The 23856-nt window shown below is 53.8% G+C and overlaps 5 protein-coding genes across 13 annotated transcripts in view; 4 read left to right on the top strand and 1 right to left on the bottom strand.

The window, feature by feature from the left end:
- Window positions 1-2357, top strand: part of lrp6 (low density lipoprotein receptor-related protein 6) — a 35982-nt gene extending 33625 nt beyond the window's left edge. For all 5 annotated transcript variants that reach the window (XM_061667292.1, XM_061667295.1, XM_061667290.1 and 2 more), the window contains 3 exons: window positions 1-98; window positions 260-357; window positions 1088-2357. The exon at window positions 1-98 is cut by the window's left edge and continues 39 nt beyond it. In XM_061667292.1, the coding sequence (XP_061523276.1) occupies window positions 1-98; window positions 260-357; window positions 1088-1403 (512 nt within the window). In that variant the 3' untranslated portion in view covers window positions 1404-2357. The remainder of the gene's footprint in view (window positions 99-259; window positions 358-1087) is intronic.
- A 1071-nt stretch (window positions 2358-3428) lies between these two features.
- Window positions 3429-11491, top strand: tbk1 (TANK-binding kinase 1). Of its 2 annotated transcripts, XM_061667481.1 has the most exons (21): window positions 3429-3520; window positions 5595-5694; window positions 5756-5896; window positions 6026-6155; window positions 6261-6442; window positions 7492-7652; window positions 7715-7825; window positions 7893-8072; window positions 8146-8342; window positions 8424-8482; window positions 8554-8645; window positions 8715-8816; window positions 8883-8961; window positions 9151-9272; window positions 9336-9412; window positions 9495-9534; window positions 9719-9820; window positions 9894-9990; window positions 10084-10184; window positions 10261-10332; window positions 11303-11491. In XM_061667481.1, the coding sequence occupies exons 2-21, from the start codon at window positions 5608-5610 to the stop codon at window positions 11340-11342; spliced, it is 2172 nt and encodes a 723-aa protein (XP_061523465.1). In that variant the 5' UTR covers window positions 3429-3520; window positions 5595-5607; the 3' UTR covers window positions 11343-11491. The 2 variants fall into 2 exon arrangements, with proteins under 2 accessions (XP_061523465.1, XP_061523464.1); XM_061667480.1 differs by having other exon boundaries at window positions 9894-10184.
- A 92-nt stretch (window positions 11492-11583) lies between these two features.
- Window positions 11584-15966, top strand: gpr19 (G protein-coupled receptor 19). Of its 2 annotated transcripts, none has more exons than XM_061667499.1 (2): window positions 11584-11882; window positions 13562-15966. In XM_061667499.1, the coding sequence occupies exon 2, from the start codon at window positions 13562-13564 to the stop codon at window positions 14792-14794; it is 1233 nt and encodes a 410-aa protein (XP_061523483.1). In that variant the 5' UTR covers window positions 11584-11882; the 3' UTR covers window positions 14795-15966. The 2 variants fall into 2 exon arrangements, with proteins under 2 accessions (XP_061523483.1, XP_061523482.1); XM_061667498.1 differs by having other exon boundaries at window positions 11584-12008.
- Window positions 15967-16222: 256 nt separating this feature from the next.
- Window positions 16223-17214, bottom strand: crebl2 (cAMP responsive element binding protein-like 2). Its single transcript, XM_061667502.1, has 3 exons — window positions 17025-17214; window positions 16630-16827; window positions 16223-16553 (listed from the first exon to the last, which is right to left on the bottom strand). The coding sequence occupies exons 1-3, from the start codon at window positions 17040-17042 to the stop codon at window positions 16392-16394; spliced, it is 378 nt and encodes a 125-aa protein (XP_061523486.1). The 5' UTR covers window positions 17043-17214; the 3' UTR covers window positions 16223-16391.
- On the top strand, window positions 17034-23813 carry dusp16 (dual specificity phosphatase 16). Of its 3 annotated transcripts, none has more exons than XM_061667496.1 (7): window positions 17034-18024; window positions 20874-21221; window positions 21300-21438; window positions 21773-21930; window positions 22009-22168; window positions 22247-22370; window positions 22439-23813. In XM_061667496.1, the coding sequence occupies exons 2-7, from the start codon at window positions 20985-20987 to the stop codon at window positions 23184-23186; spliced, it is 1566 nt and encodes a 521-aa protein (XP_061523480.1). In that variant the 5' UTR covers window positions 17034-18024; window positions 20874-20984; the 3' UTR covers window positions 23187-23813. The 3 variants fall into 3 exon arrangements, with proteins under 3 accessions (XP_061523480.1, XP_061523481.1, XP_061523479.1); XM_061667497.1 differs by having other exon boundaries at window positions 17034-18045; XM_061667495.1 differs by having other exon boundaries at window positions 17034-21221.
- The last annotated feature ends 43 nt before the right edge of the window (window positions 23814-23856 follow it).

Here is a 23856-nt window from a genome sequence, read left to right as displayed (position 1 = left end):
TCATGGGCGGGAGCAGCGGGCCTCCGTACGACCGCGCCCACATCACCGGCGCCTCGTCCAGCAGCTCATCCAGCACCAAGGGCGCGTACTTCCCTCCGGTCAGAAGCCGCTTCACGCTCAAAATGCCGGGGGGGGGGGGGGGGGGGGGGAATAAAAAAAAAAGCTTCGGAATTTCAAAGAAAAAGTCATACTGTATTATTAATAGAAGTCGTACATGGAAGGAAATAGCTTGTAAATGATGCGACGTTTGCTTTGTCAGATCCTGAACCCGCCTCCCTCCCCCGCCACCGTCCGCTCGCAGTACACGCTGGAGTTCGGCTACTCCTCCAACAGCCCGTCCACGCACCGATCCTACAGGTACGTGCGTCTCGCTTGGAGTCGGCCCGCTCCCCGGGCTCGCTTCTATCACAAACACTACATTCGTCCGTACTTTTGTTTCCACCACAACTGTCACCTTCCCGGAAAGGGAAAGAGGGGGGGGGGGGGCAAAAACGTGGTACAGTTCCCCCAAAACGTTCTGTTATTTTTCAGGGGGGAAGTTTTATATATATATATATATATATATATATATATATATATATATATATGAAACACTTTATGAAGTTGTAATTTTCAACATTTCCAAAAAGTCTATTTGTCAAGTCATATTTACAAGAAAAGTTGTCTTTTTTTATATACGACTAAACATACACATACATTTTTGAAATGTATATATATATCCATCCATCCATCCATTTTCTGAGCCGCCTATCCTCACAAGGGTCGCGGGAGTGCCGGAGCCTATCCCGGCTGTCATCGGGCAGGAGGCGGGGTACACCCTGAACTGGTTGCCAGCCAATCGCAGAATATTTATTTCTAAAAATCTGATAAAACTAATACATTTATGGAAAAAGTTGCATTGTTCTTGAAAAGAAAAAGTTATTAAAAAAATAAAAATAAATGTTTAATTGCCCCCCTCCCCAAAAGGTCGTGTATGGTCTTGAAAAGGTCGCGTATTTGTGAAAGAGTTTGTTTTTCCCAAATCAGGAACGATTGTGCCAGGAAAAAAAAGTGTGCGCCTTTGAAAGTCAGCCTTTGTTGTCCTCAGCTACCGGCCGTACACGTACCGCCACTTCGCCCCTCCCACCACGCCGTGCAGCACAGACGTGTGCGACAGCGACTACACACCGGGCCGCCGCGCGCCGCTCAAGACGGTCGGCGCCCGCGCGCCGACGGGCGCCAAAGGTTACACCAGCGACCTCAACTACGACTCTGAGCCCTTCCCGCCGCCGCCCACGCCGCGCAGCCAGTACCTGTCGGCCGAGGAGAACTGCGAGAGCTGTCCGCCGTCGCCCTACACCGAGCGCAGCTACTCGCACCACCTCTACCCGCCCCCGCCCTCGCCCTGCACGGACTCGTCCTGAGCCCCTCGCCCCCGCCAGTGTAAATAGCAATTGTGCATAAATGAGGTTAAAAATGGGAACGCCAGGCCAGCTGCTGCGGAACATTTGTACATTGAAAAAGAGAAAAACATATTTATATATTTTCTATACAGTGTTTACTGATGATGATGCCATAGAGGTTTGTATTCAGACATTTGTACTTTTTTTTTTTTAAGAAAAGCTATTATTCAAATCACACACATAGAAGTTGCCTTAAAGGACACTACGCCAAATACGGAGCATCCGCCATTCCAGCCAGCTGCAGCACCCCACCCCCCCACTACCACTTCCGACGGGACTGAACCCATAACGCGTCCCCCGGTGAGCAGCCATCTTGTGCCTGAGCGGTGGGACGGGAAGTATTTTTGTAGCACAACTTTGTGTATTTATAAGCTACACAGTATAAACAAGAAGAAGAAGAAGAAGTAGAAGAAACCTTGTAAAGCTGTCATTCCTATTTTTCTACGCACTCCGTCCCGCGCGCTCCTCTGTGGCGATGTAACGTGTACGTGATTGTGTAACTTGACAATCTCAACCTGTGGAAAGTTTGCCATCCAGACACGACGGGCAAGCGACGTCGCTCGGAACGACGGGACCGTGTTGAAGTCGCACTTGTCATCGTACGCGTGATTGTTGGATTGGATGACCTTTGAACTTGAAGCTGTCATCTTCCACCACGTGACAAAGTTTGTGAAGCTGCTGGCTTGTTCTCGTTCGGAAGGTTCCAGAAAGTCCAAATGAATAAGTCTGTCTCTTTTTTTTTTTTTTTGCAAGCACTTTTGTCTCGGGCTCGTCGTCTTTTCTAGTTTTCATGGCCGACCGACATTTGGTTCTTGGTGTGCATTTGGATCCGTTGTACACTGCGGCCCTCACGGCTGCCACCATAAGCTGCTCTTGTCCATTTTGTTCTTTCGTTCAACATAGAGTGACATTTTACTTCCTGCCGTGTCCGTGTCATTCATTCGTCCTCGCTCACTATTTTGCTGTTTGTCATTGGCGTCGAGAGTAACTTTGTTTTTTTTTCCCCCATTCAGTTATGGCAGGTCTCAATTCTCCCGCTTTGAAAAAGATGAAAGATAGCGAGAGACTCGATTCATCTTGTGAGGGAAATTAGGTTGTCACAGCAGCAATTTTCACAATTCCACCAAACGGGGAGCAACCAACAAAGAAAAAGAGTACGTTCCAGAAAACCCCAGCAATACGTGAAATCTGCCAAGTTATGTCATATAATGGCAACAGTTGACAGAGGTCCACTTGATGTCACCGTGCACATGCTCTAAAACCCACATGAATGAGCCCGTGCGGATGTGGCGTGAGGAGGCAATTTCCTGCCTGAAACACCGTCCCTCGCACCGGCGGTCTGAACAATGTCGTCAGCGAGAAGCAATATGGGAGCCCAGAATTCATTGCGGTCATGTTTTGAACTCCAGTACTGTAGTTGGAGAAAATCAAGCTAAACATTGCTCTTGACTTGCACGTTCCCTACGATATTGTTATGAGCGATTCGTCGGGCTAAAGTAGGTATTTGTGGCTTTAATTTATCAAATTCTGACTGCGGCTTGTGTTTTGAACGGGGGCTTTCCGAATCCTCCAGCAATTCGGTGACTTCCCAAATGTACGATGACTCGGCCAGGTGCCTGTTTCTGCTAAGAGTTAGAGCCCAATGGATCTGATGTGAGCCATCGCTGCCACATTAAAATCATCCAGCCAATAAAGCAAACTGTATCTGCGATGTGCAGGTGAGTAAACTGACCCATAAAAAAAAAAAAAACAACTGCGGCGATGCATCGAATCCGCAGTAAGTGAACCGCGATCTATAGCGACGAACGGCAGTATACAAAAGTAGCATTCCAGGACAATTTCCATCTGATCCAAAAATTCTCCGTCGCATAGAGCTGCAAAGAACATTCGCGAGTGACTTTTGAGACAATTCGTTCAGTGTTCAACGAGCACTGTTCTATAATAAGCAGCCTCAAACGCGAGTTGGACAGAAATGAAAGGAAGGGAAGTGACGTCACGCCGCGCACCGGCATTGGCTCACGCGTGTCACGTGGCCAAGCGAGCAGAAGCGGACGACTGGTTCGCCACAGCGACGAAAGGTGAGCGTCCGAACCACGGCAAAACTCGTATCCGCTCCCTTTTTTCACCCCCACGACGCTTTCCCTGCCGGCAGCCCGTCGAAGGGGTGAGCTTTTTAGCTTTGAAGCCGTTCGCTCGTCCGCCATTATCACGTCGGCCGTCAAACGTCCAGGACAGGCCGATCTCCTGACTTCCTTCCTTCCGTCCTCGTCCTCGCGTCGTCACATTCGCACAACCGAGCTGCTGACCAACAAAACGCTTCTGCCTTCGCTATTTGCGCGTCACGTCCAAAATACGGAAAAGCAGACGATTGACGTCCGGAATTTCCCGTGTTGACGTCATCGACGTGATTGACAGGCTGTGAGCGTGTGTGTGTGTGTGTGTGTGTGTGTGTGCGTGTGCGTGTGCGAGCGAGCGAGCGACAAAATGGAGTTCAGACCTTCGCGATATATGCCCTTCAATCACATTCACGATTCTTTTCGTCAAATTTCCCCGACCCTCTTTCCTTCCAGAAAAAAATCTCATGTCGACCATAATCACTTCATTGGTTACTTTTCCTTCGCAGGTTTGTTTTGTTTTGTTTCTCCTGTTACCAAACGAACTTTGAAACTTTTTGCCACAAAGACTAGAAATATTTGTGTCTTTATTTGTAAATAAGCGGGCAATTTAGCGTCTTCATTTAACCTAGCACGACTGTTTTGGGGATGTGGGAGGAAAGCGGAGCACCCGGAGAAAAGCCACGCAGGCACGGGGAGAACATGCAAACTCCACACAGGCGAGGCGGGATTTGAACCTGCAACCCCACCACTGTGAGGCAGATGTGCTAACCGGTCGTCCGCCATTTTCAAACCAACATTTGAAATGTTCAACAATGCAACCCAAAATGAGCCGTCAAAGTGCACGAAAGCGCAACGCTGCAGCTTTCTCATGTCCATTTGTACATCTGAGGCGAAGCGATAGCAGCAGAATATTGGCGCCTTGTACGCACATACCTCGGGTCAAAAGTTTCCAATATGTGTACAATGGCTGCTTTTACGCAACGTTGAAATGGGCACCACGCGTTTTTGGATTTGGTGTTCGGCACCATTGACTCCTCATGATTGCCGTCAAAGACGCAATGTGAAAATGATCCGGTTTCTTAGCTGATTTTAAAAAGAAAAAAGAAAAAGACTTATTTGGGAAAAGTGGCTTGTTTCTCAACGCGGACTTTTTGTAAACTGGCACCTGTCGTTTTGCTGCCTTTTGTTTATGTACGTCGTCGGGCTGTGCCGGAAATCCGGGCCGATCGTGATTTTCAGCCGATCGGTATTGGTATTATCGGTATTATTTTCTTCATTTCAAAAGTCAAGTAAATAAAATATTTGATGTTAACTTGATTTGAAGTGCTGCTGAATTACCGGCATGTAAAAAGGTATCAATATAATGTCGCGATACCTTTATTCGACGAAGAGAATAGAGACAATTTGGGAGCGCTGTCGAGGTATCGTATCAGGACTATCAACTGACTGGTGCCAAAAAAAAAAAAAAAAAAACTCCTGAAGCGGCAAAAATCATCCTGAAAAATGAACAATTGATCGCTCAGATGGATTTACAGTGGGTACGGAAAGTATTCAGACTGGGCCGAAGGTTCACCTTCCAACAAGACAAGGACCCGAAGCACACGGCGAAAACAACGAAGGAGTGGCTTCAGAACAACGTGTAAAAAAATGTAAGGGGGTCGAAATACTTTCCGTACCCACCGTATGTCGCAGTACTACGATAACTACACGAAATCAGGTGTCCTATACAGACCCTTTCCCAAAAATTCGACCGTCATGGAAAGGATGATTGATTGATTTCAACATTTATGGCCTGCAAATTTTGGGCTGATTTCTTCACAGTATTCACATTTTTTGAATTCCTGATTTTGTGGGTTTTATGAGCTGGAAGCCCAAATTATGGCAAAATGAACAAATAAACACTTGAAATTGTTTAACTGGTGTGCCTTGAATCAATGATCTCTGAAAGTTTCACTTTTTGAACGGAACGATATTCCAATTTTTTGGAATGGGTCTGTATTGACAATCATGCGGCAAGCGTGTTTTGTGTTTGCAGGTCAGTCGCGATCATGCAGAGCACCGCCAACTACCTGTGGCTCATCTCCGACCTCCTGGGTCAGGGCGCCACGGCCAACGTGTACCGCGGCCGACACAAGGTGAGCGCCCCCCCGCCGGACCCCCGGCTGCCGGTCTGTCAACGCCCCGCGGTCTTTGCAGAAAACGGGCGACCTGTACGCCGTCAAGGTGTTCAACAACCTGAGCTTCCTGAGGCCGTTGGACGTGCAGATGAGAGAGTTCGAGGTGCTAAAGAAACTCAACCACAAGAACATCGTCAAACTCTTCGCCGTGGAGGAGGAGGTTTGTACGCACAATGAGACGTCAAAAGCCATCGAAGGGCGCTCGAGTGATTTAACTGATTCGGAAAGTGATCTTAGACGTTCAGGATTTGATGGAAGCTTTTCAGGAAGTGATTTTTGCCTGGTCTAGTCCAACACGCGTCACAAGGTTCTGGTGATGGAGTACTGTCCGTGCGGGAGCCTCTACACCGTCTTGGAGGAGTCGTCCAACGCCTACGGACTTCCCGAGGACGAGTTCCTCATCGTCCTGCACGACGTCGGTGAGCCCCGCCCCGCCGCGCCGCGCCGCTTCCTTTCTTCCTTCCTTCCTTCCTTCCTTCCTTCCTTCCGCTCGCTCACGCCGCTCTCCGATCGGCCGCCCGCAGTGGCGGGGATGAACCACCTGCGGGAGTACGGCATCGTGCACCGCGACATCAAGCCGGGCAACATCATGCGCGTCATCGGCGAGGACGGCCGCTCCGTCTATAAGCTGACCGACTTCGGAGCCGCCCGCCAGCTGGAGGACGACGAGCAGTTCGTGTCGCTCTACGGGACCGAGGAGTACCTGGTGAGAGCGGCCACATTTGGGGATTAGACGCTTTCGGCCTGATTGTTTGAGTTTGTCAGTCGGTTGCATGTTCAGTCTTTTGGACATTTACACTCGCGGCGAAGTGCTTTACAAATTGACTTGAGAGTTGAATGGGGTCACCTCGCGAGTCCACTCTATGGCTCGTTTTCATATCATTTGATGAGTAACTCGAAAGATGGAATTTCCTCTTTTCCCCCCCAAAATTCAAGTGTTGGAATGATTGGCAGTGACTATCCATCAAAAGCGTTTAGCCGTGTCCCTCATGAAGTTTCATTATTTGCAATTTTCATTGCAAATAATGAAACTTTTCATATTTTCATTGTTTTCTGAAGATGCTCAGGACATTTTTGCATGCATCGGATTTTGCTTTTTCATTTGCATTTTCCATGAAAACTAACCGTCTTGCGTCCAAAGAGTTCCCTTTATTTCCGTATGTATGCATTTATTTTTAAACGGCTTCTTCGACCGTGATTACGACTGTTTCAAGACGAGCGCGTAACGGCTTTAATCGTTTCTGCTCGTGCGTATCCAGAGCGTTTGAAGGGCAACGCTACTCACGGGATTTTTCCGAAGCTGTTAGTCTTTAGCGCTATGAGAAGAAGTGTATTCCATTTGCTCTGTCGACGACGTTTGCCTTGACTATGCATGCTGAAAATTGGACGTCATCAAGAACTTTTTGACAGCAGAACTTGAAGCGTGGCTGCTTCAGCAAGGGAGACGTTTACCTGCAGAAAATCAAGGCGGCGTCAAAGCATTGCGAAATTCAAACTTTTGCGTATTCACCGTTATTGATCAAATGATATGAAAATGCCCCAGATACAAATCCCTATCAAGTGATGAGGGAGTATTTGATGAAGGGTTTCAGCGGTTGTGGCCATTTGGGAGTCGGGAACGATGAACGATTGCGAACGCGGCGACCGCGTTGGCAATGGAAACTCCCTCGTGGCTGCCGCGGGATTTTGGGTGGACTTTTAGTAGCGAGCACGCGACGTGACGATGACGACGCGTGCGCTCGTCGTGTCCGTCAGCATCCCGACATGTACGAGCGGGCCGTCTTGAGGAAGGACCACCAGAAGAAGTACGGCGCCACCGTGGACCTGTGGAGCATCGGCGTCACCTTTTACCACGCCGCCACCGGCAGCCTGCCCTTCAGACCCTTCGAGGGCCCGCGCAGGAACCAGGAAGTCATGTAAGGCGCTCACCGAGTCGCGTTGCGTCTTCGTAAAGTCACGCGGGCGGTTTCTGCGTCAGGTACAAGATCATCACGGAGAAGCCGTCCGGGACCATCTCGGGTCACCAGAAGTGCGAGAACGGCAAGATCGAGTGGAGCACCGAGATGCCCGTGTCCTGCAGTCTGTCCAAGTCAGTCACGCACCTCGCCGGCGACGCGGTCGGCGACGTCACCGACCGTGTCTCCGTGCGCCGTCAGGGGTCTCCAAAGTCTGCTGACTCCGGTCCTGGCCAACATCCTGGAAGCGGACCAGGAGAAGTGTTGGGGCTTCGATCAGTTTTTTGCCGAGACCAACGACATCCTGCACCGGGCGGTGGTCTTCGTCTTCAGCCTGCAGCAGGCCACCCTGCACCACGTCTACATCCACGAGTACAACACGTGAGAACGCGCGCGCACGCCCGCCCGCCGACGTCAGCGGGTCGCTCACGCGGTCGCGTTGTGCCGTCCGCAGGGCGGCGCTGTTCCAGGAGCTGCTGTCGCGCCGCAGCAGCATCCCTCTGCACAACCAGGAGCTGATCTACGAGGGGCGCCGTCTGGTGCTGGAGCCGAACCGGCAGGCCAAGACCTTCCCCAAGACCACCAGGGACAACCCCATCATGCTGGTCAGCAGAGACTCCGTGGCCACCGTGGGACTCATCTTCGAGGACCGTACGGCTCCACGCCTTAGCCGCCGCCGCCGCCGCCGCCGCCGCGAAACCTTCTCAGGTCGTCTTCTTGTCTGCTTCACAGCGAGTCCCCCCAAAGTGCAGCCCCGCTACGATCTGGACCTGGACGCCAGCTACGCCAAGGTACCCGTTGCACGCACGCGCACCAAAAACCGAAAGTCGCAGCGCTCGCCGTCATCTTGCGCTTCATTCAGACCTTCGCGGGGGACATCGGACACTTGTGGAAGACATCCGAGTCTCTGCTGGTCTACCAAGAGCTGGTCCGCAAAGGAGTCCGAGGTCTCATGTGAGTTTGAGCCCACGACGACGGCGATGCCGCTCGTGTTGACCATCGTCGTGACGACGGTGTGCGCAGAGAGCTGATGAAGGAGGACTTCAGCGAGGTGGTGCACAAGAAGTCGGAGGTGTTCCACCTGTGCAGCTTGGCCACGCAGACGCTGGAGAAGAACAAGCAGCTGTGAGTGGCGGACGCCGCACGCACGCCGCACCCTCGCCCCTTTAATGAGCGTGCGTGTGCGTGCAGGTTGGAGGTCCTCACGCAGGCCAACATGCTGACGTCCGAGTACGACGAGGTCGCCGACATGAACAAGAAAGTCGTCAGGGTGAGTGGTTGCTGCGCGACGGCTCGTTGGAGGTCGTTGCTATGACGATCTGACTATCGTTGTGTGTGTGGCTTGTTTTGTTGTGTATGTTTGTGCGCAAGTTTGGTTTTGTCTACATTTGTGTTGTTTGTGTGCATATATGTGCGTGTATAAGCATGTGTGTGTGTGTGTGTGCGTGTGCGCGTGCAGATCAGCGGCTCGCTGGAGCCGATCGAACGAAGCGTGCAGGAGCTGAAGTCTAAGTTCCTCCCGGGAGGGCTGCTGAGTGACGCCTGGACGCAACAAGTGGGCACGCACCCCCAGGACAGGAAGTAAGAGACACACACACGCACACAAACGTGTGTGTATGACCATCATGTTGCGTGTGCGCACAGTGTGGAAAAGATCAAAGTTCTGCTGGACGCCATCACGGCCATCTACCAACAGTTCAAGAAGGACAAAGCGGAGAGGCGTCAGTACAATGACAACGCAACCACAGCAACACAAAAGCCGCTGTTGGGTGTCTTCAACTGTGTGTGTGTGTGTGTGTTCAGGTCTTCCCTACAATGAGGAGCAGATTCACAAGTTTGACAAGTAGGTCCACATGCGTGTGCAGAAGACGCTCGCTCACCTGACACAAACCCTTTTCTTGTATGGTTGTTCACGTGTGTATTTGTCTGCATTTGTGTATTTTTGTTTGCGCTCTGAATGCGTGTGCGTCTGTGCTTTGCCAGTATTTGTGTTTGATTGTGTGTGTTTGCGTGGTTCATGCCTGCAGGCAGAAGTTGGTCTTCCACGCCAGCAAAGCACGCTCGCTGTTCACGGAGGAGTGCGCCATGAAGTACCGCCTCTTCATCTCCAAGAGCGAGGAGGCCATGAGGTCAGCCTCCTTCCCCGCCGCCGGTTGCCTAGCGACCGTGATACCGTGTGTTACCGCGTGTGCGCGCGCGCAGGAAGGTCCACCACGTGAGGAAGCAGCTGCTGGCCTTGACCGCTCAGCTGCTCGGCATCGAGAAGGACGTCGGCGTGCTGATGGAGAGGGCCGGCGAGGTGCGCGTTGCCGACGCCGTCGCGGCGCCGGCGTGTCGTGTTGATTTTCTCCCGTTCGTCTTGTGTTGTGTTGTTGTTGTGTTGCGCGTCCAGCTGCAGGAGCAGGTTCCTGGTAAAGTTCTTCCGGTGGTGTTGAGCGGTCTGAAGCCTCAAGCGTACCTGAGCCAGAACACGCTGGTGGAGATGACGCTCGGGTAGGATGGGCAACTCTTCATCGGGATGACATCGTCATCGTGTGACAGCGCGTGTGTGTGTGTGTGTGTGTGACAGGATGAAGAAGCTGAAGGAGGAGATGGAGGGCGTGGTAAAGGAACTGGCCGAGAACAACAACTTCCTGGAAAGGTCGCGTGACTCGTTTTGCACGATGAGATAACTTAGCATCGCATCGCAACTTCCAATGTAGGCTGGCCGTCTTAGGCCCGGTACACACGCACACACGCACACAAGGATTTTTCCAATCTTGAAAAAGATTTTGAATGTGTGCCAAAGCCCACACATGAAGACAAAAACGTAACAGTTTTGGCGGTATTGTGCCGATCATCACGATTCTGTTCCGCCGCCGATCTGGAATCTGGTCCCCCGAGACCGAAAGCCGGCACGACCGAACTCGATGGAACAAAAACCAAGACGACGCAACGTCGAAGAGGACACGGGAGGAGGGAAGGATGGCCAACAATTTTTTGTACAAAAGGTGTGGAACTCGACCCCAAAAACGGTTAAATAAGCACTCCCGGGCTTCCCGCGGCTCCACAAGCTGGCCGTCCGTCGCCGAGGTCCACCGGACTTTGTGTTTCGGGCTTGTCAAGCGGGTTATTGTACCGCTATGCTTTTATTTTGAAGGTCCGGTTTGACCGGCTACCAAATATATTGCGCCAATGTTTCCTGATTATTTTGGAAAAACACGTCGCCGTCCAGTGAAGCCGCAAAACGCGACATCGGGTCGGACGTCTTTCGATTTACGGCCGCTTCTTGATTGGCTACATTCAATCCGGCATTCTAGTTCGCCAAATCAGCACTGGGGGAAACGGCGGCTTCCCCGCACAGGCGAAGTTTTTTTTGCTCTTAAATGTTAAAGACGCTCAATATTTCAAATTGTTGGGCCTGATCCGCTCTTGAGAAACTCTTCGGTTCATCCACGAAGGCAGAAGACGGTCTGGCGTTCGCCGTCTTTGCTTCGGGAAGGCAAAACGGGGACAAAAACAGGCCGCCGATGTCGCTCGCTGCGTGTACCGGGCCCAAGTCGCACAAGTGCAACCGTAGCGCGAACCTCGTTTAGCGTGCGAACGCTGAACGGACTTTTGGTCTTCCTCAGATTCGGGACGCTGACGCTGGACGCAGGGTTGCGAGGTTGAACGACGGCCGCGCGACCGAACTCGCTCCCTGGGCAAAAACAAAAAAATTTGCTTTTGTAAATATGTGCTTTGGTTTTGTAAATATTTAAATGAGAGCTCAGCTTTGTACATGTGATGATGAAGATGATGAAATAAAAACATCAATCCATCGAACGAATCGAGCAAAAGTGATTGACAGGCAAGACGCGTGACAAGCGCCTTCTCCAATCTGCGCTGGTCGCCGCGGCGACGACACACGGCGACCGGCCTCGGCTTTCTTTTCACGTAAGCGACCGCTCTTCACGCCGGCCGAGGCTTCTTCGTCGCCGTGACGAAGATGATGCTGACTTTGTATGTTTTTTTGCCGACGATCAATTGATCGAAAAAATGAACCATTGAAGGATTTCTGTTTGATTTTGGAGGGGTTCCCGGTCGTGCGGGGGCGGGGCGCTGCTGCTGCGGCGGCGCAACCCTCCGCCGCATGTGACTTGGTACAGCCCGGGAAACCGACAGCCTCCTCTTCATCCTCATCGTCCTTCAGAGAACAACACGCGTGCACACGTAATGGACCCCCAGTCGCCTCGCCTTCCACTTCTTCCTCTCTCGTGCTGATTGTTTTGGTGCCCGAGTCGTCGTCGTCGTCTGCGCTCGGGATCATCGTGCGGCGGCCTCACACCTTGTCAAGAGGTACGTGCGTGCACGCACGCTAACATAACGCCGAGGTCCGCGCGTCCTCGGCGGATTGCCGAACGGGTGCGCAGAGCTTCGCCGCTTCGCTGTTATCCTGCTCGCACGGACCGACGTGGGGTTTGGTGGGGCTGCAACTCACGATTATTTTATAATCATCTGTCAAATGCGATTTTGAAACAAAATTCCCTTCCCCTTTTTCAAAAACAGGACCTTATTTGAGAATGACAGAAAATGCACAACTATTAATTGATGATGATTCAAGTCCTCAAGGGTCGCTCATTGATTGTGGCAGGGTTGGACCGCGGTTTTGTTTGCCTCCGCCGCCGTCGGGTGCGTCATCTTGCACGCTCTTCTTCGTTTGTTCTCGCGGGTTTTGTGTTGGTTCTCGCCGCTGCTTCTTCTTCGGGGCCGGGGTTTTTGGGTTCTTGGGTTCGCTCGGTTCCGGGGTGGCCGGACGTCGGTTGCGGTCGACTCGCTATGACCGTTTTTTGGGTGATGGCTGGCTCTTGCGCCGGGCCCCGTTGGTGTCCGGGGGGGGGTCGGGGCAGCGGTGGGCTCGCTGGGTGGGGGGTTTCGGGCGCGGTGGTCTGGTGCCCTTGCTCCTCCCCGTCGGGACCGGTCAGGACGCTTCGATCGGGCTCGGGACCTCCCTGGGTCCTGGGTGGCGGCGGCGGCGTCCCTTCGGTTGGGTCACCCGGTGGACGGGCTCGCCGACTCGCCCCCCTTGTGGTGAGGTTGGGGGGGGGACTCGCCCTCCCTTGATGCCCCAGCACAGCAACTGTGTTCACCAATTGACTAACATCCATGTGATATCGTGTTCATTCACTAAAACGTTCGACAGAGACTTTAATGACTTGTGCTAGGATCACTAATAACAACACAGGTTATACTAACAAATCAACTCACAGGTTCTGACAGGTTTAGACACTAAAAAAAGAATCCCACCGCGCCACTCACCAGTAACACTGCCTTGCTCGTTTTCCCACATCCTGTCCTCTCGGTTAGTTCACTGGGCGTGTGTCGTCCCCCCAGCCCCCCAAAAATCTACAAATAACTGTTGTAATGTTACTTATGTTCAAATATCAAGACTGTCTCACTATTGTTCTGCTGTGGTTTTCACCCCTCGTCCTCCTGTCCACTAAAACCCTTTTCTGTTCGGCTGCATTTTCAATAAATAATGAAAAATGTAAAAATAAACGGAGGGAGTATTTCAAACTCCCCGATTGCACAGCAAAACTGTTCCAGCACAAAGGCTTTCAGATCCACCATTGTGCAAGGCCATGCAGCTGAACAGGACAGGTTCTTTTTTTTTTTTTTTTTTTTTTTTTATAAAAGTAAGTCACTTCCCTTCCACCTCGCTTTATCCGCCAATATTATGACTCAGACCACTTTTTTTGTTGTCTTTCTCTTGAAGTCATTTTTGATGTCACACATGAGAGTGAGTGACAATAAAAGTTATTCTCTTGGATTATATTCTACCTTCACTTTGACCATGTTGTGTTCTCCGCGCAGCATGTTAGCATGTAAACGCTAACCTGTGTGTGTTTTAGATGGTGTACGCACAGGCCAACACGGTGGCCACGGAGCGCTCGCTTTTCGCGTCGGCCTTCTCGTATCCGGCGTCTTTCAACTACTCGGAGACGGCGGACAACGGCACGGCGGCGCCACCCGGCGGCGGCCGCGAGGCTCCGCCCGAGGCCGCCTCGTCTCGGGCGGAGGACGGGCTGACGTCGGGCGAGGTGTCGGCGCTGGCGCTGGCGTTCGGGGCGGTGTGGCTGGTGTCCGTCCTGGGCAACGCTCTGGTGTGCCTGGTGATCCACCGCAGCCGCCGCACCCAGTCCACCACCAACTACTTTGTGGTGGCCATCGCCTGCGCCGACCTGCTGCTGAGCGTGGGCGGCGCCCCCGTGGTCCTGGCACAGGTGGCGTGGGGGAGCTGGCCCCTGGGCGCGGCAGCGTGCGCGGCGGCCCGCTACGTGCAGCACCTGTGTCCCGGCGTGCAGGTGTACGTCCTGCTGTCCATCTCGGTGGACCGCTTCTACACCATCGTGTACCCGCTCAGCTTCAAGGTGTCCCGCGAGAAGGCAAAGAAGATGATCCTGGCGTCGTGTTTTCTGGACGCCACTCTGGTGGCGCCGTGCCTCTTCTTCTACGGCGCCGCCCCCGCCGACGGCCGCCACTGCCACTTCTTCCTGCCCGACAGCTGGGGCGCAGTGTCCTACGCCGCCGTGCACCTCGTTCTGGGGTTCGCTCTGCCGGCGGGCCTCATCGTGTCCTTCTACCAGCGAGTGGTGCGCCACATCTGGAGGATCGGCGCCGACGGCCACACGGTGCGGCGCACCGTGAACACGGTGCCCCGCACCAAGGTGAAGACCATCAAGATGTTCCTGGTGCTCAACTGGCTCTTCTTCGTAACATGGACGCCTTTCTACCTGGCGCAACTGTGGCACCCCCGGGAGGAGGGCGGCGGGCGGCGGCGGGGACTCCTTTTCTTCGCCGCCATCGCCTGGATCTCCTTCAGCTCCACCGCCTCCAAGCCCACCTTGTACTCGGTCTACAACGCCAACTTCAGACGCGGCATGAGGGAAACCTTCTGCATGTCCTCCATCAAGTGTTACCGTAGCAACGCCTACACCATCACCGCCAGCTCGCGATTGGCCAAGAGGAACTACGTGGGCGTGGCCGACGTGCCCGTCAACGCCAAGGACGAATCCTTGGAGCGGGACGCCAAAGACGAGAAGAAACTGGCCTGGACCGCCAGCGCCCACAACACGTTTGTGTAGCGCGCTAAGCTAAGCGACGCGCGGCAAAAGCACGGTTTCTCAAACTAAGGTCCCTGAACCCCCGGGGTCCGCGAGCCATAACTCCTGGGTCGGGTTGGAGCGCCAGCGCCCGCAACGCTTTTGCAGGGTGCTCAGCTAACAGTCGTCCACTCGAAAGGGCTTTTTCCTCGGAACTGACAAAATTCTGAATGTTACCGAATTGTTCTGCATCTGTGCAAGTGTTTTGTACTCTTTGATGATTTCTTTATTGTAGCAACGTGACAAGTGGCAGCCATCTTTGAGGAATTTTCTAAAATAAGATGAAAGAACTTCCAAGAAATTCAGGAGAGAAACAAAACTATTGAGGACTGAAGTACTTGAGCAATTCTCCTGTCCAATGTTGCATTTGCGCTTGGACAAGTGACGCCACGCTCATTTTGAGGCGTCTGCTCGGACGAGCCTCCCTGGGAAGTACGAGCTTATTGCGGACATTTTAAACGGACACTGACCGGCCCATCGGAGTACGGCTTCCCCGAGTATCGGACGAAACCAAAGGGTCGAGAGAGAATCAGATTTTCATGTTCTACTCGAATTTGAAGGTGTTTTTGGGCCGTATGCGTCGGACTCGTCAGCGTTTGGGCAAATCTTGCCACGTCGCTCGGTCGAGTGGCTGCGTTGGCAATCGTTCGCTCGTTTCCGACTCCCGACTTTTGGGGAGGGTTTGTAGGGAACTTTCCGGGGTGTCAAGTTGAAGTAGCCAGTCCGAGCAGACTTTGCGTTTTCGCACTGTTAAAATCATTTTGGGCAAGCCTCGTCACGTTGCTATTTATTGATTGAATTGAATTTTTTTGTGTTGTTGTTAATTCTGCCGCTTTGCTCGCGCAAATCTTCACACTGGCTGTCATTGCAAAAGCTAACTCGTTACTCGTTCGTCGAACCCGTCGGGAGTTCGAGAGTGACAAAGACGAACGAACGAACGGCCGCTGAAGAAGCAAGGTTATTTTCCGCAAGGGTCTGGATCGAGTTTCTGTTGTTTGCTAGCATGCCGAGGTCGCCAGGTTCCGAAGTCACAAACGTCAACACTTGGAAGCCGCTCCCAAAATATTGGAACGGCAAGGTTGAGTTGTTGAACGCAGCATAAAATAAAAGCTGGAATTCTGAACCTTTGTCTCCTATTCATCTTTTGATCTGAAACCCAAATGTCTTCAGTCGCCAACCAAAATAGAGGAATTGACCTTGCTGGTCCAATACTTTTGGATGACATTTCAACTCGGCAAAAAGCGACACAAGCACGCTTGGAACAAAACGGCGAGCGGCATCGGAGCTACTGCGTTCGTGGCTCTCCGACGTGAGTGTCGAACAGTACATCGCGCCGATGCCACAAGTCTCGCGGCGGCTTGACGACGACGACTTCCTTTTTCCTGCTTGAGATCAGGAGATCAAAGCAAATCAGACTTTTTGGTTTGTTTTATTCAGTGCAATGGCGGGCGTGTTTATATGCGACCAGTCCAGCGTGTATTCCGCTTTACCGGCAAAGCTGACCCGCAGACGGTAAAAACGTGCTTCGCGTGGCGTGGGCGTCCATTTTCGGACGGCGCGAGTTCTCCGTGGCTCGGCCTTACACGACGCGGTCGGCGTCGGCGTTCTTGGCGCTCTTGGGCGTTTTGGTGCCGCTCGCGCCCGTCGCGGGACCTCGATGGTGATGGTCGTCGCCCGTCAGCAGAGCTTTGATCTCCGAGGGAATCTTGCCCTGGTCCATGGCCGAGCACCACTGCTTGTACTGCGCACACAGACAAGATGGCGGTGAAGGTGACGGTAAGGCGTCCGCGGCGGCGCCGAGCCCGGTCCTCCCTCACCATGTCCAGCTCCTCCCTGAGCGCGCAGATGGCCCTCTCCTTGCTGGAGACCAGTTCTTCCAGGTACTGGTAGCGCAGCTTCTTCCTGGCCCGGCACTCCCTGGCGCTCTGCCGGCTTCGCTCCAGCTTGGCCTTCAGGTCGATCTTGGCCGGCTTGCGGCCTCGTTTTCCGGGCTTCTTCACTTTGCCCGCCGCCATCTGACCACAACGACAACGACACGATCGTCAGTTAGCCTGCTGCTAATGCTAGCGGAGCGCAAACCATCATTGGTTGTAATTTGACCAAAGTTTGGATTGAGCGGCGGTTGCGGAGGCAGTGCTCTCCTCTCCTCTGCTCCCTCCCTCCGTGACGCGACATAAAGATGACAAACAAACATGTCCGCCGCTACGCTCACCTTGTTGTTTTCGTCCATCTCGAGCCTTCCTCGCTCCTCAACTACAAGATGACGTCGCCAGTGACGAGGGGACCAAATGTCAACAACGAGAAGGGGAAGACGCCGCACGCCGCACGAAAACAGCGCGAGCCATGTCAAAAACGGCAGCGAGCGCCTCCGATGCCCCGCCCTCTTTGGGCTTTTCGAAACTTTATTGAGATGAACCAGCAGCGGAAGCAGCAAACACTCAATTTGATGGACACGTGAGGCAGAAAGATCGATAGTTACGGAGATACTTGATTATCGAATTGTCACAGCAGTATTAATAATAAAGTGCAAGGTAACCAGCAAACAAAGAGGAGAACTAATTTAAAACCCAAGTCATAAATATAGTCTGTGTAAATGTAGTCCTTCTCAATAAAAATGAGTCTAAAGTGGAAAGTATAATAATATTGAAAAAAGTATGACATCGCTGCGATTGGCCAGGATAAGAAGAGCAAGGGATGAATAATGATTTAATAATGAATGATAATACACCACCCATTATGGACGGCGTGTCAAACATTTGTTGATATATATGCATATCGATTGTACGTATGTCATATTAATAACGTTATTGCGCAGTGTCCACGAGGTCAAAACGTGTCCTTAATTTGAGCGCTTTTATTTATTTGGTTAGTTTTATGAAATTATGAACTTTTCTTGCGTTGTGTTGTGAAAGCTACCTTGAAATGAATCGTGTGATTGGAACAGTAATCATAGTGTTGTCCTGTCCACAGTCTGAAACGCAAGAACGTGTTCCTATGGTAACGCGTTCTGTTGCACAAGAGTGCCTGCGCCTTTAAGAGGCGCCAGCTCGTTAGGATGACGTAATGCTTTTCTTTCTCCGCCATGACCTCATCGACAGCGGACACGGACAAAGTTTGGAAGAACGCACACAAACACACAAACACTTTCTCCTGCATCGAGAATTCCAGTTCGCCCGGGGCCTCGAACGACTCCGACGTCGACCGTTCGAGCGGTGAGTTGCTCAAAAGTGAAGGTAAAAAAAGTTCCGAACGTTTCGCTCAACACGTCGACGAGTGGTGACGTCACGACAACTTACCCGAACTCGCGTTTGTTTGCATCCACTTGATTTCATTTGCCTCATTAGCGTAGCAACAGTGACACCGCGATATCTATTTTTAGAAACTTGGGCCAAGACACTCGGCTAATCGGCTACTTAGCAACTTGGCTAACATCAGGCGAACTCTTCAGCGTACACAACTTCCATCTATCCATTTTCTACCGCTTATCCGAGGTCGGGTCGCGTGGGCAGCAGCTTCAGCAGGGACGACCAGACTTCCCTCTCCCCAGCCACTTCATCCAGCTCTTCCGGGCGGATCCCGAGGCGTTCCCGGGCCAGCCGAAGAACGTAGTTTCTCCGGCGTGTCCCGGGTCGCACCTCACCGGGGAGGCGTCCGGAAGGCACCCGAACCAGAAGCCCCGGCCACCTCATCTGGCTCCTCTCGATGCGGAGGAGCAGCGACTCTAGTCTGAGCTCCTCTCGGATGACCGAGCTTCTCACCCGTTCTCTCAGGGAGAGCCCGGACACCAACCAGGACAGCCCCACAACATCCAGAGCCTTTAGGAACTCCGGGCCAATCTCATCCACCTCCACCCCCCCCCCGCCTTGCCTCCGAGGAGCTTTTTAACCACCTCGGTGACCTCAACCCCAGACATAGTTATTGCTTCAGCGACCACCAAAGCCACATTCCGCTTGGCCGGGCGGTACCCATCGGCTGCCTCAGGAGTCCCACGGGCCAAAAAGGCCCGATAGGACTCCTCCTTCAGCTTGACGGCCTCCCTCACCGTTGTGTCCGCCGACGGGTTCGGGGATCGCCGCCACGACAGGCACCGACCACCTTACGGCCACAGGTCCGGTCGGCCGCCTCAGCAACGGAGGCGCGGGACACGGTCCGCTCGGACTCCGTGTCCCCCGCCTCCCCCGGAACGTGAGCAAAGTTCTGTCGGAGGTGGGAGTTGAAACTCCTTCTGACGGGGGATTCCGCCAGACGTTCCCAGCGGACCCTCACAATACGTTTGGGCCCGCCGCGTCGGACCGGCATCTTCCCCCACCGTCGGAGCCGACACACCACCAGGTGGTGATCGGTTGACAGCTCCGCCCCTCTCTTCACCCGAGTGTCGGAGACATGCGGCCGCAAGTCCGACGACACGACCGCAAAGTCGATCGTGGAACTCCGACCTAGGGTGTCCTGGTGCCGAGTGCACGCGTGGCTTGAACGTGGTGTTCGTTATGGACAATCCGTGATGAGCACAGAAGTCCAATAACAGAACACCGCTCGGGTTCTGATTCCTCCCGATCACGCACTGTCATTGCCCACGTGAGCATTGAAGTCCCCCGGCACCCCCTCCAAGGACTCCAAAAAGGGTGGGTACTCTGAACTGGTGTTTGGCGCATAGGCACAAACAACAGTCAGGACCCGTCCCCCAACCCGAAGGCGGAGGGAGGCTACCCGCTCCTCCACCGGCGCCGAACCGGGGAGTAATAAGTATACCCGCACCTGCTCGGCGCCTCTCACTGTGGGCAACTCCAGAGCGGAAGAGAGTCCAGCCCCTCTCGAGAGGACCGGTACCAGAGCCCGAGCCGTGCGTGCCAGCTTCTGTAGCCGAGGTCCCCGCCTTCGGCCGCCGCCCGGCTCGCGCTGCGCCCGACCCCTACGGCCCCTCCCGTAGGTGGTGAGCCCGCGGGAAGGGCCGCATACGCAACACTCAAGTCTAAAACGTCATCTTTTCGAACATGAATGATGTCTTTCATTGATTTACACGTGCAGCATTGTCAGCATCAGGCAGATCTGTTCACGACGATCGAGACGTGCTAGAAGTCTCATTTTGCTGTGACGAATAGCGGCAAAGGTTCGGAGTCTTTGAAAGTGGTGAAAATGCCCCAATTTCTGTCCGACGTCTTCACGCGGAGTCAGTGAGGTCCCGATTTCAGGTGGGGCCCTTTCTGTTGAATTCCCACTTCCAAACGTTCCGAATTTCCTGCATCTTTGTCCTGTTTTCAAAAGGCAGGTATCATTGGAAAGCTTGATAACGCACAAACTGTCAATCTGTTACAATGATATCAATTTCACTCTGTGAGAACAATAGGGAAGTCGCAGGACAGCAAAGATAGGCGTCGTTTGAAAATTACGATGGCTATTAAGTTGACATTTTCAACACCGAATAATGTGAAGGCCTCCTTTTCGTCAAGTCATGTAATATCCAAATGTAAAGTCATCTAAATGGAGTAAAATACAGCCAATAAGGCAATATAGTGACCATAATTTTTGTAATAGGTGCCATGTATCGAAAAAAAAAACACTTCATGAGTGGTTCATGTACATAGGAAGGAAAAAATATCGGACATTTAAGAGGCTTTTGGAGTTGATCCGATTCACCAAATGAGTTGTTGTTCGTGCCCAACATCGGAGGGAGGCATCATGGCAGGGCGGAGAACATCGCGAGGGAGCTCGCCAGCAGCTCGTCCAGAAGATGTCTGTTTGTCAAGCCATTGAAACCAAATGTGGCCGAAAACTCATCCTAAATCGCGGTATATGGATTTGCAAAAGCGGCCTTACGCACCGAAACCTTTTGAGGGGCGTTTGTCGACTCTAAATTGGTGAACAAGTTTGGATTCAAACTGGGGCACGTGTTCTACGTCACCCGGTCGCGCTGGAAGTCGCTCGGGTGACGACGCCGACGCACTGAAACGCGGAAAACCCAAAATGCGCCATCACGAGCGCGGCTCGTCGAGTGCCCGGCGACCTTCAATCGTCGGCATATTTCGAGGCGACGTAACCCGTGTCTTGTCGCAATTTTGAAAAGATTTCCCACGTGTGACGCCATCGAGTCCTGACGTGATGACGTCATCACGTCGCTCGCCGTCGTGACGTGGCGGAAGCTTCTCCGGTAGCGGTAGCGGGGTCGCAAGCGGGCATGCTGAAGCCCGGCGGGGTCCGTCCCCTGGCGGCGGAGGCTCTGGCGGCGCTGCTGGAGGGAGGTCGGGGGGTCGGCGGCGGCCTGCTGCTGATCGACAGCCGGCCTTTCGTGGACTTCAACGCGTCGCACATCGCCGACGCCGTCAACGTCAACGCGTCCAAGCTGCTCAGACGACGACTGCAGCAGGACAAAGTCGACATCGGAGACGTGCTGCGGCGCTCCGCCGGAACCGAGGTGACGGCGGAGCGCTCCGGGTGAGACTGGCGCCGCACTTCCTGCCGCTCACGTTGCACTTCGTGCACTTTTTTGCAGCTGGATCTCCGGGCGGGCCTCCGGGTGGTGGTGTACGATCAGAATTGTCGGGACGCGGCCGCTCTGCGTTCCGACGCCTTCGCCGGCGTCCTGCTCCTCAAGCTGGAGCGCCGCTTCCCGTCTTTGCGCCTGCTGGCGGGTGAGTGTGCGTTTGTGGGTATGCGCACACTTTCACTCATGAAATTCAGACAGACGCACACAAAGACACTGACGGACGTACACGCAGCCACTCATTGAGACGCACACGATCGCACGTACACAAAGGATACACCCGCTAACACTTGCTGAGACACTCTCACACCTTCACTGAGATACACACACACATCTATCTATCTATCTATCTATCTATATCTATATATATATATATATCTATATATATATATATATATATAGATATATATATATATATATGAAAGGAATATGATCTTATATCATGAAACACTCAAAACACAAATCCCCATTTTCGCGGTCAGGCGGTTTTTCAGAGTTTTCCCGTCAGTTTCCGGGCCTGTGCGAGGGGAAAGGGCGCCCGTCTCAGCCGTCGTGCCCGTCGGCGCCGCCCTCCGTCTCGGGGCCGACCCGCATCCTGCCCCACTTGTACCTGGGCTGCCAGCGCGACGTCCTCAACGAGGTGCCCGCACGCACGCGCTTCCCGTCCGTGTGGCCGACGACGGCACGGGTCACCTGACGCGTGCGCGTGTCGTCACAGGAAGCGATGCAACGGAACGCCATCGCCTACGTGCTGAATGCCAGCAGCACGTGCCCCAAACCCGACTTCATACCCGACTCGCACTTCCTGAGGGTTCCCGTCAACGACAGCTTCTGCGAGAAGATCCTGCCCTGGTTGGACGCGTCGCTCGACTTCATCGGTCGGTGCGCGCTCACGTGACTCTCTGCGCTTCCTGCCGCTCGCACGCGTGTGATGTGATGCGCGGCGTGTGTTTCAGAGGAGGCGAAGGCGTCGGACGCGTGCGTGCTGGTTCACTGTCTGGCGGGGATCTCGCGCTCGGCGACCATCGCCATCGCGTACATCATGAAGCGGATGGACATGTCTCTGGACGAGGCGTACAGGTCTCCCTCGCCGCCGCCGCCGCCGCAGCGTCGCTCGTGCCGCCGTTGACGGGCCGTGTCGTCCGCAGGTTCGTGAAAGAGAAGCGGCCCAGCATCTCTCCCAACTTCAACTTCCTGGGTCAGCTGCTAGACTTCGAAAAGATCATCTCCCGAGAAGCGCGGCGCGAGGGCCCGCCCGGACGTCGGCCGACGGAGGGGCCGGAGAGCCCGGCGCCGCTCGAGGAGCGCCCGCTGGCGCGGGCTCTGTGCGGCCTGCGTCTGGAGGACACGGCCCGCCCCAAGCGCCGCTTCTCGCCGGACTTCAATACGTACGGCGAGGCGGGCCCAGCGGGTGACGGCGCGTCGGCGCCCGGTAAGGCGTGTCAGTTCTCCCCCGTGGAGGAAGTCTCGGAGCAAAGTCCGGACAAGGAGGAGGCGCGCGGACCGCTGCCGGCGACCTGCCGCGCGCGGGACGCCGCCGGCTTCCCTTTCGGACTCTCGCGGTGCCAGCGGCGCCCGTCCGGACCCGGACCGGGACCCGGCGGCGCCCTCGAAGGCCGGCACTCGGACATCCTGCCGGGACCCTCTCCGTCCCCCCCGGGCGGCGGCCGGTACCGCTCCTCCTCGGCGGCGTACGGTGGCGGCCACGGGCCGGAGACGGTGCGGCGGCGAGGACGCCCGCGAGCGCCCGACCGGGGAGACTCTCGCAGGAGCTGGCACGAGGAGAGCAACTTCGAGAAGACCCGAAGTTGCCATCGCTGGAGCGAAAACGACCTCGCCAAGGCGGCGGCGAGAGACAGCTTCTCGGCCAGCTTGGAGCTCATTCGCGTGTCCTGAACGCCACGCTCCGCCACAACTCTCGCGAACAGCGGAACGAGTGTTTCCGCTCCGTGCGTATCGCTGAAGCTATCGATAACGGCCAATCAAATCATCGAGGTCACCATAATGACGCCCATTCAAACGATCGCTCCCATCATGAATGTGATCGACGATGCTGTCGTTCGTGTCATCGATCGTGTGATCGGTGACCCACGGCAGCTATGAAGTTGATCGTTCAGGTTAGTCGTATGAAGAAAAAAGGTTCGAGAAGGTTCTCCTTTGCAATGATTGACACGTTGTCACTTTGTAAAAAAAAGAAATAAAAGGAAGAGAAAAAAAGTGTTTGTGAAATGTTGCCGAGAAAAGAAGGAGCGAGCAGACCTGAAATGTTCATAGAGCCCCCTCGTGGCCAAAGTCGCCGTAACGAGACAGCTCATCACCAAGTGAGCTCGCCTCGAAATATGAAATAAACCACAACTATACAAGCCTTTTTGGGGTGAGCGGCTCCAGCACGCCCGCGACCCGAGTGAGGATAAGCGCTCCACAAAATGGACGGACGGATTGACGGCAAGGCCGCGTAATCGCACATAACGTCAGGAACATCGTGTCCCTGACTGCTCTTGAGTCACGACGTTCGTCACCAACAATCACGAGTCCTTGTACCGCCGTTTCGATTTGATTGGAAGTG

The sequence above is a fragment of the Phycodurus eques genome, chromosome 22 (assembly GCF_024500275.1).
Source record: "Phycodurus eques isolate BA_2022a chromosome 22, UOR_Pequ_1.1, whole genome shotgun sequence".
Taxonomy (NCBI): Eukaryota; Metazoa; Chordata; class Actinopteri; order Syngnathiformes; family Syngnathidae; genus Phycodurus; species Phycodurus eques.
This window is presented reverse-complemented; position numbering and strand designations above follow the sequence as displayed.

Excerpts from the sequence above, each read along its gene's own strand:
- crebl2 (XM_061667502.1), bottom strand. Across the intron at positions 16,554-16,629 it reads TCAGGGAGGAGCTGGACATG|TACAAGCAGTGGTGCTCGGC; the intron begins GTGAGGGAGGAC and ends CTGTGTGCGCAG.
- dusp16 (XM_061667496.1), top strand. The coding sequence starts at position 20,985 with ATGCTGAAGCCCGGCGGGGTCCGTCCCCTGGCGGCGGAGGCTCTGGCG. Across the intron at positions 22,169-22,246 it reads CGCGTCGCTCGACTTCATCG|AGGAGGCGAAGGCGTCGGAC; the intron begins GTCGGTGCGCGC and ends CGTGTGTTTCAG. Across the intron at positions 22,371-22,438 it reads TCTCTGGACGAGGCGTACAG|GTTCGTGAAAGAGAAGCGGC; the intron begins GTCTCCCTCGCC and ends TGTCGTCCGCAG.
- tbk1 (XM_061667480.1), top strand. The coding sequence starts at position 5,608 with ATGCAGAGCACCGCCAACTACCTGTGGCTCATCTCCGACCTCCTGGGT. Across the intron at positions 8,073-8,145 it reads TACATCCACGAGTACAACAC|GGCGGCGCTGTTCCAGGAGC; the intron begins GTGAGAACGCGC and ends TGCCGTCCGCAG. Across the intron at positions 8,962-9,150 it reads TGAACAAGAAAGTCGTCAGG|ATCAGCGGCTCGCTGGAGCC; the intron begins GTGAGTGGTTGC and ends GTGCGCGTGCAG.
- gpr19 (XM_061667499.1), top strand. The coding sequence starts at position 13,562 with ATGGTGTACGCACAGGCCAACACGGTGGCCACGGAGCGCTCGCTTTTC.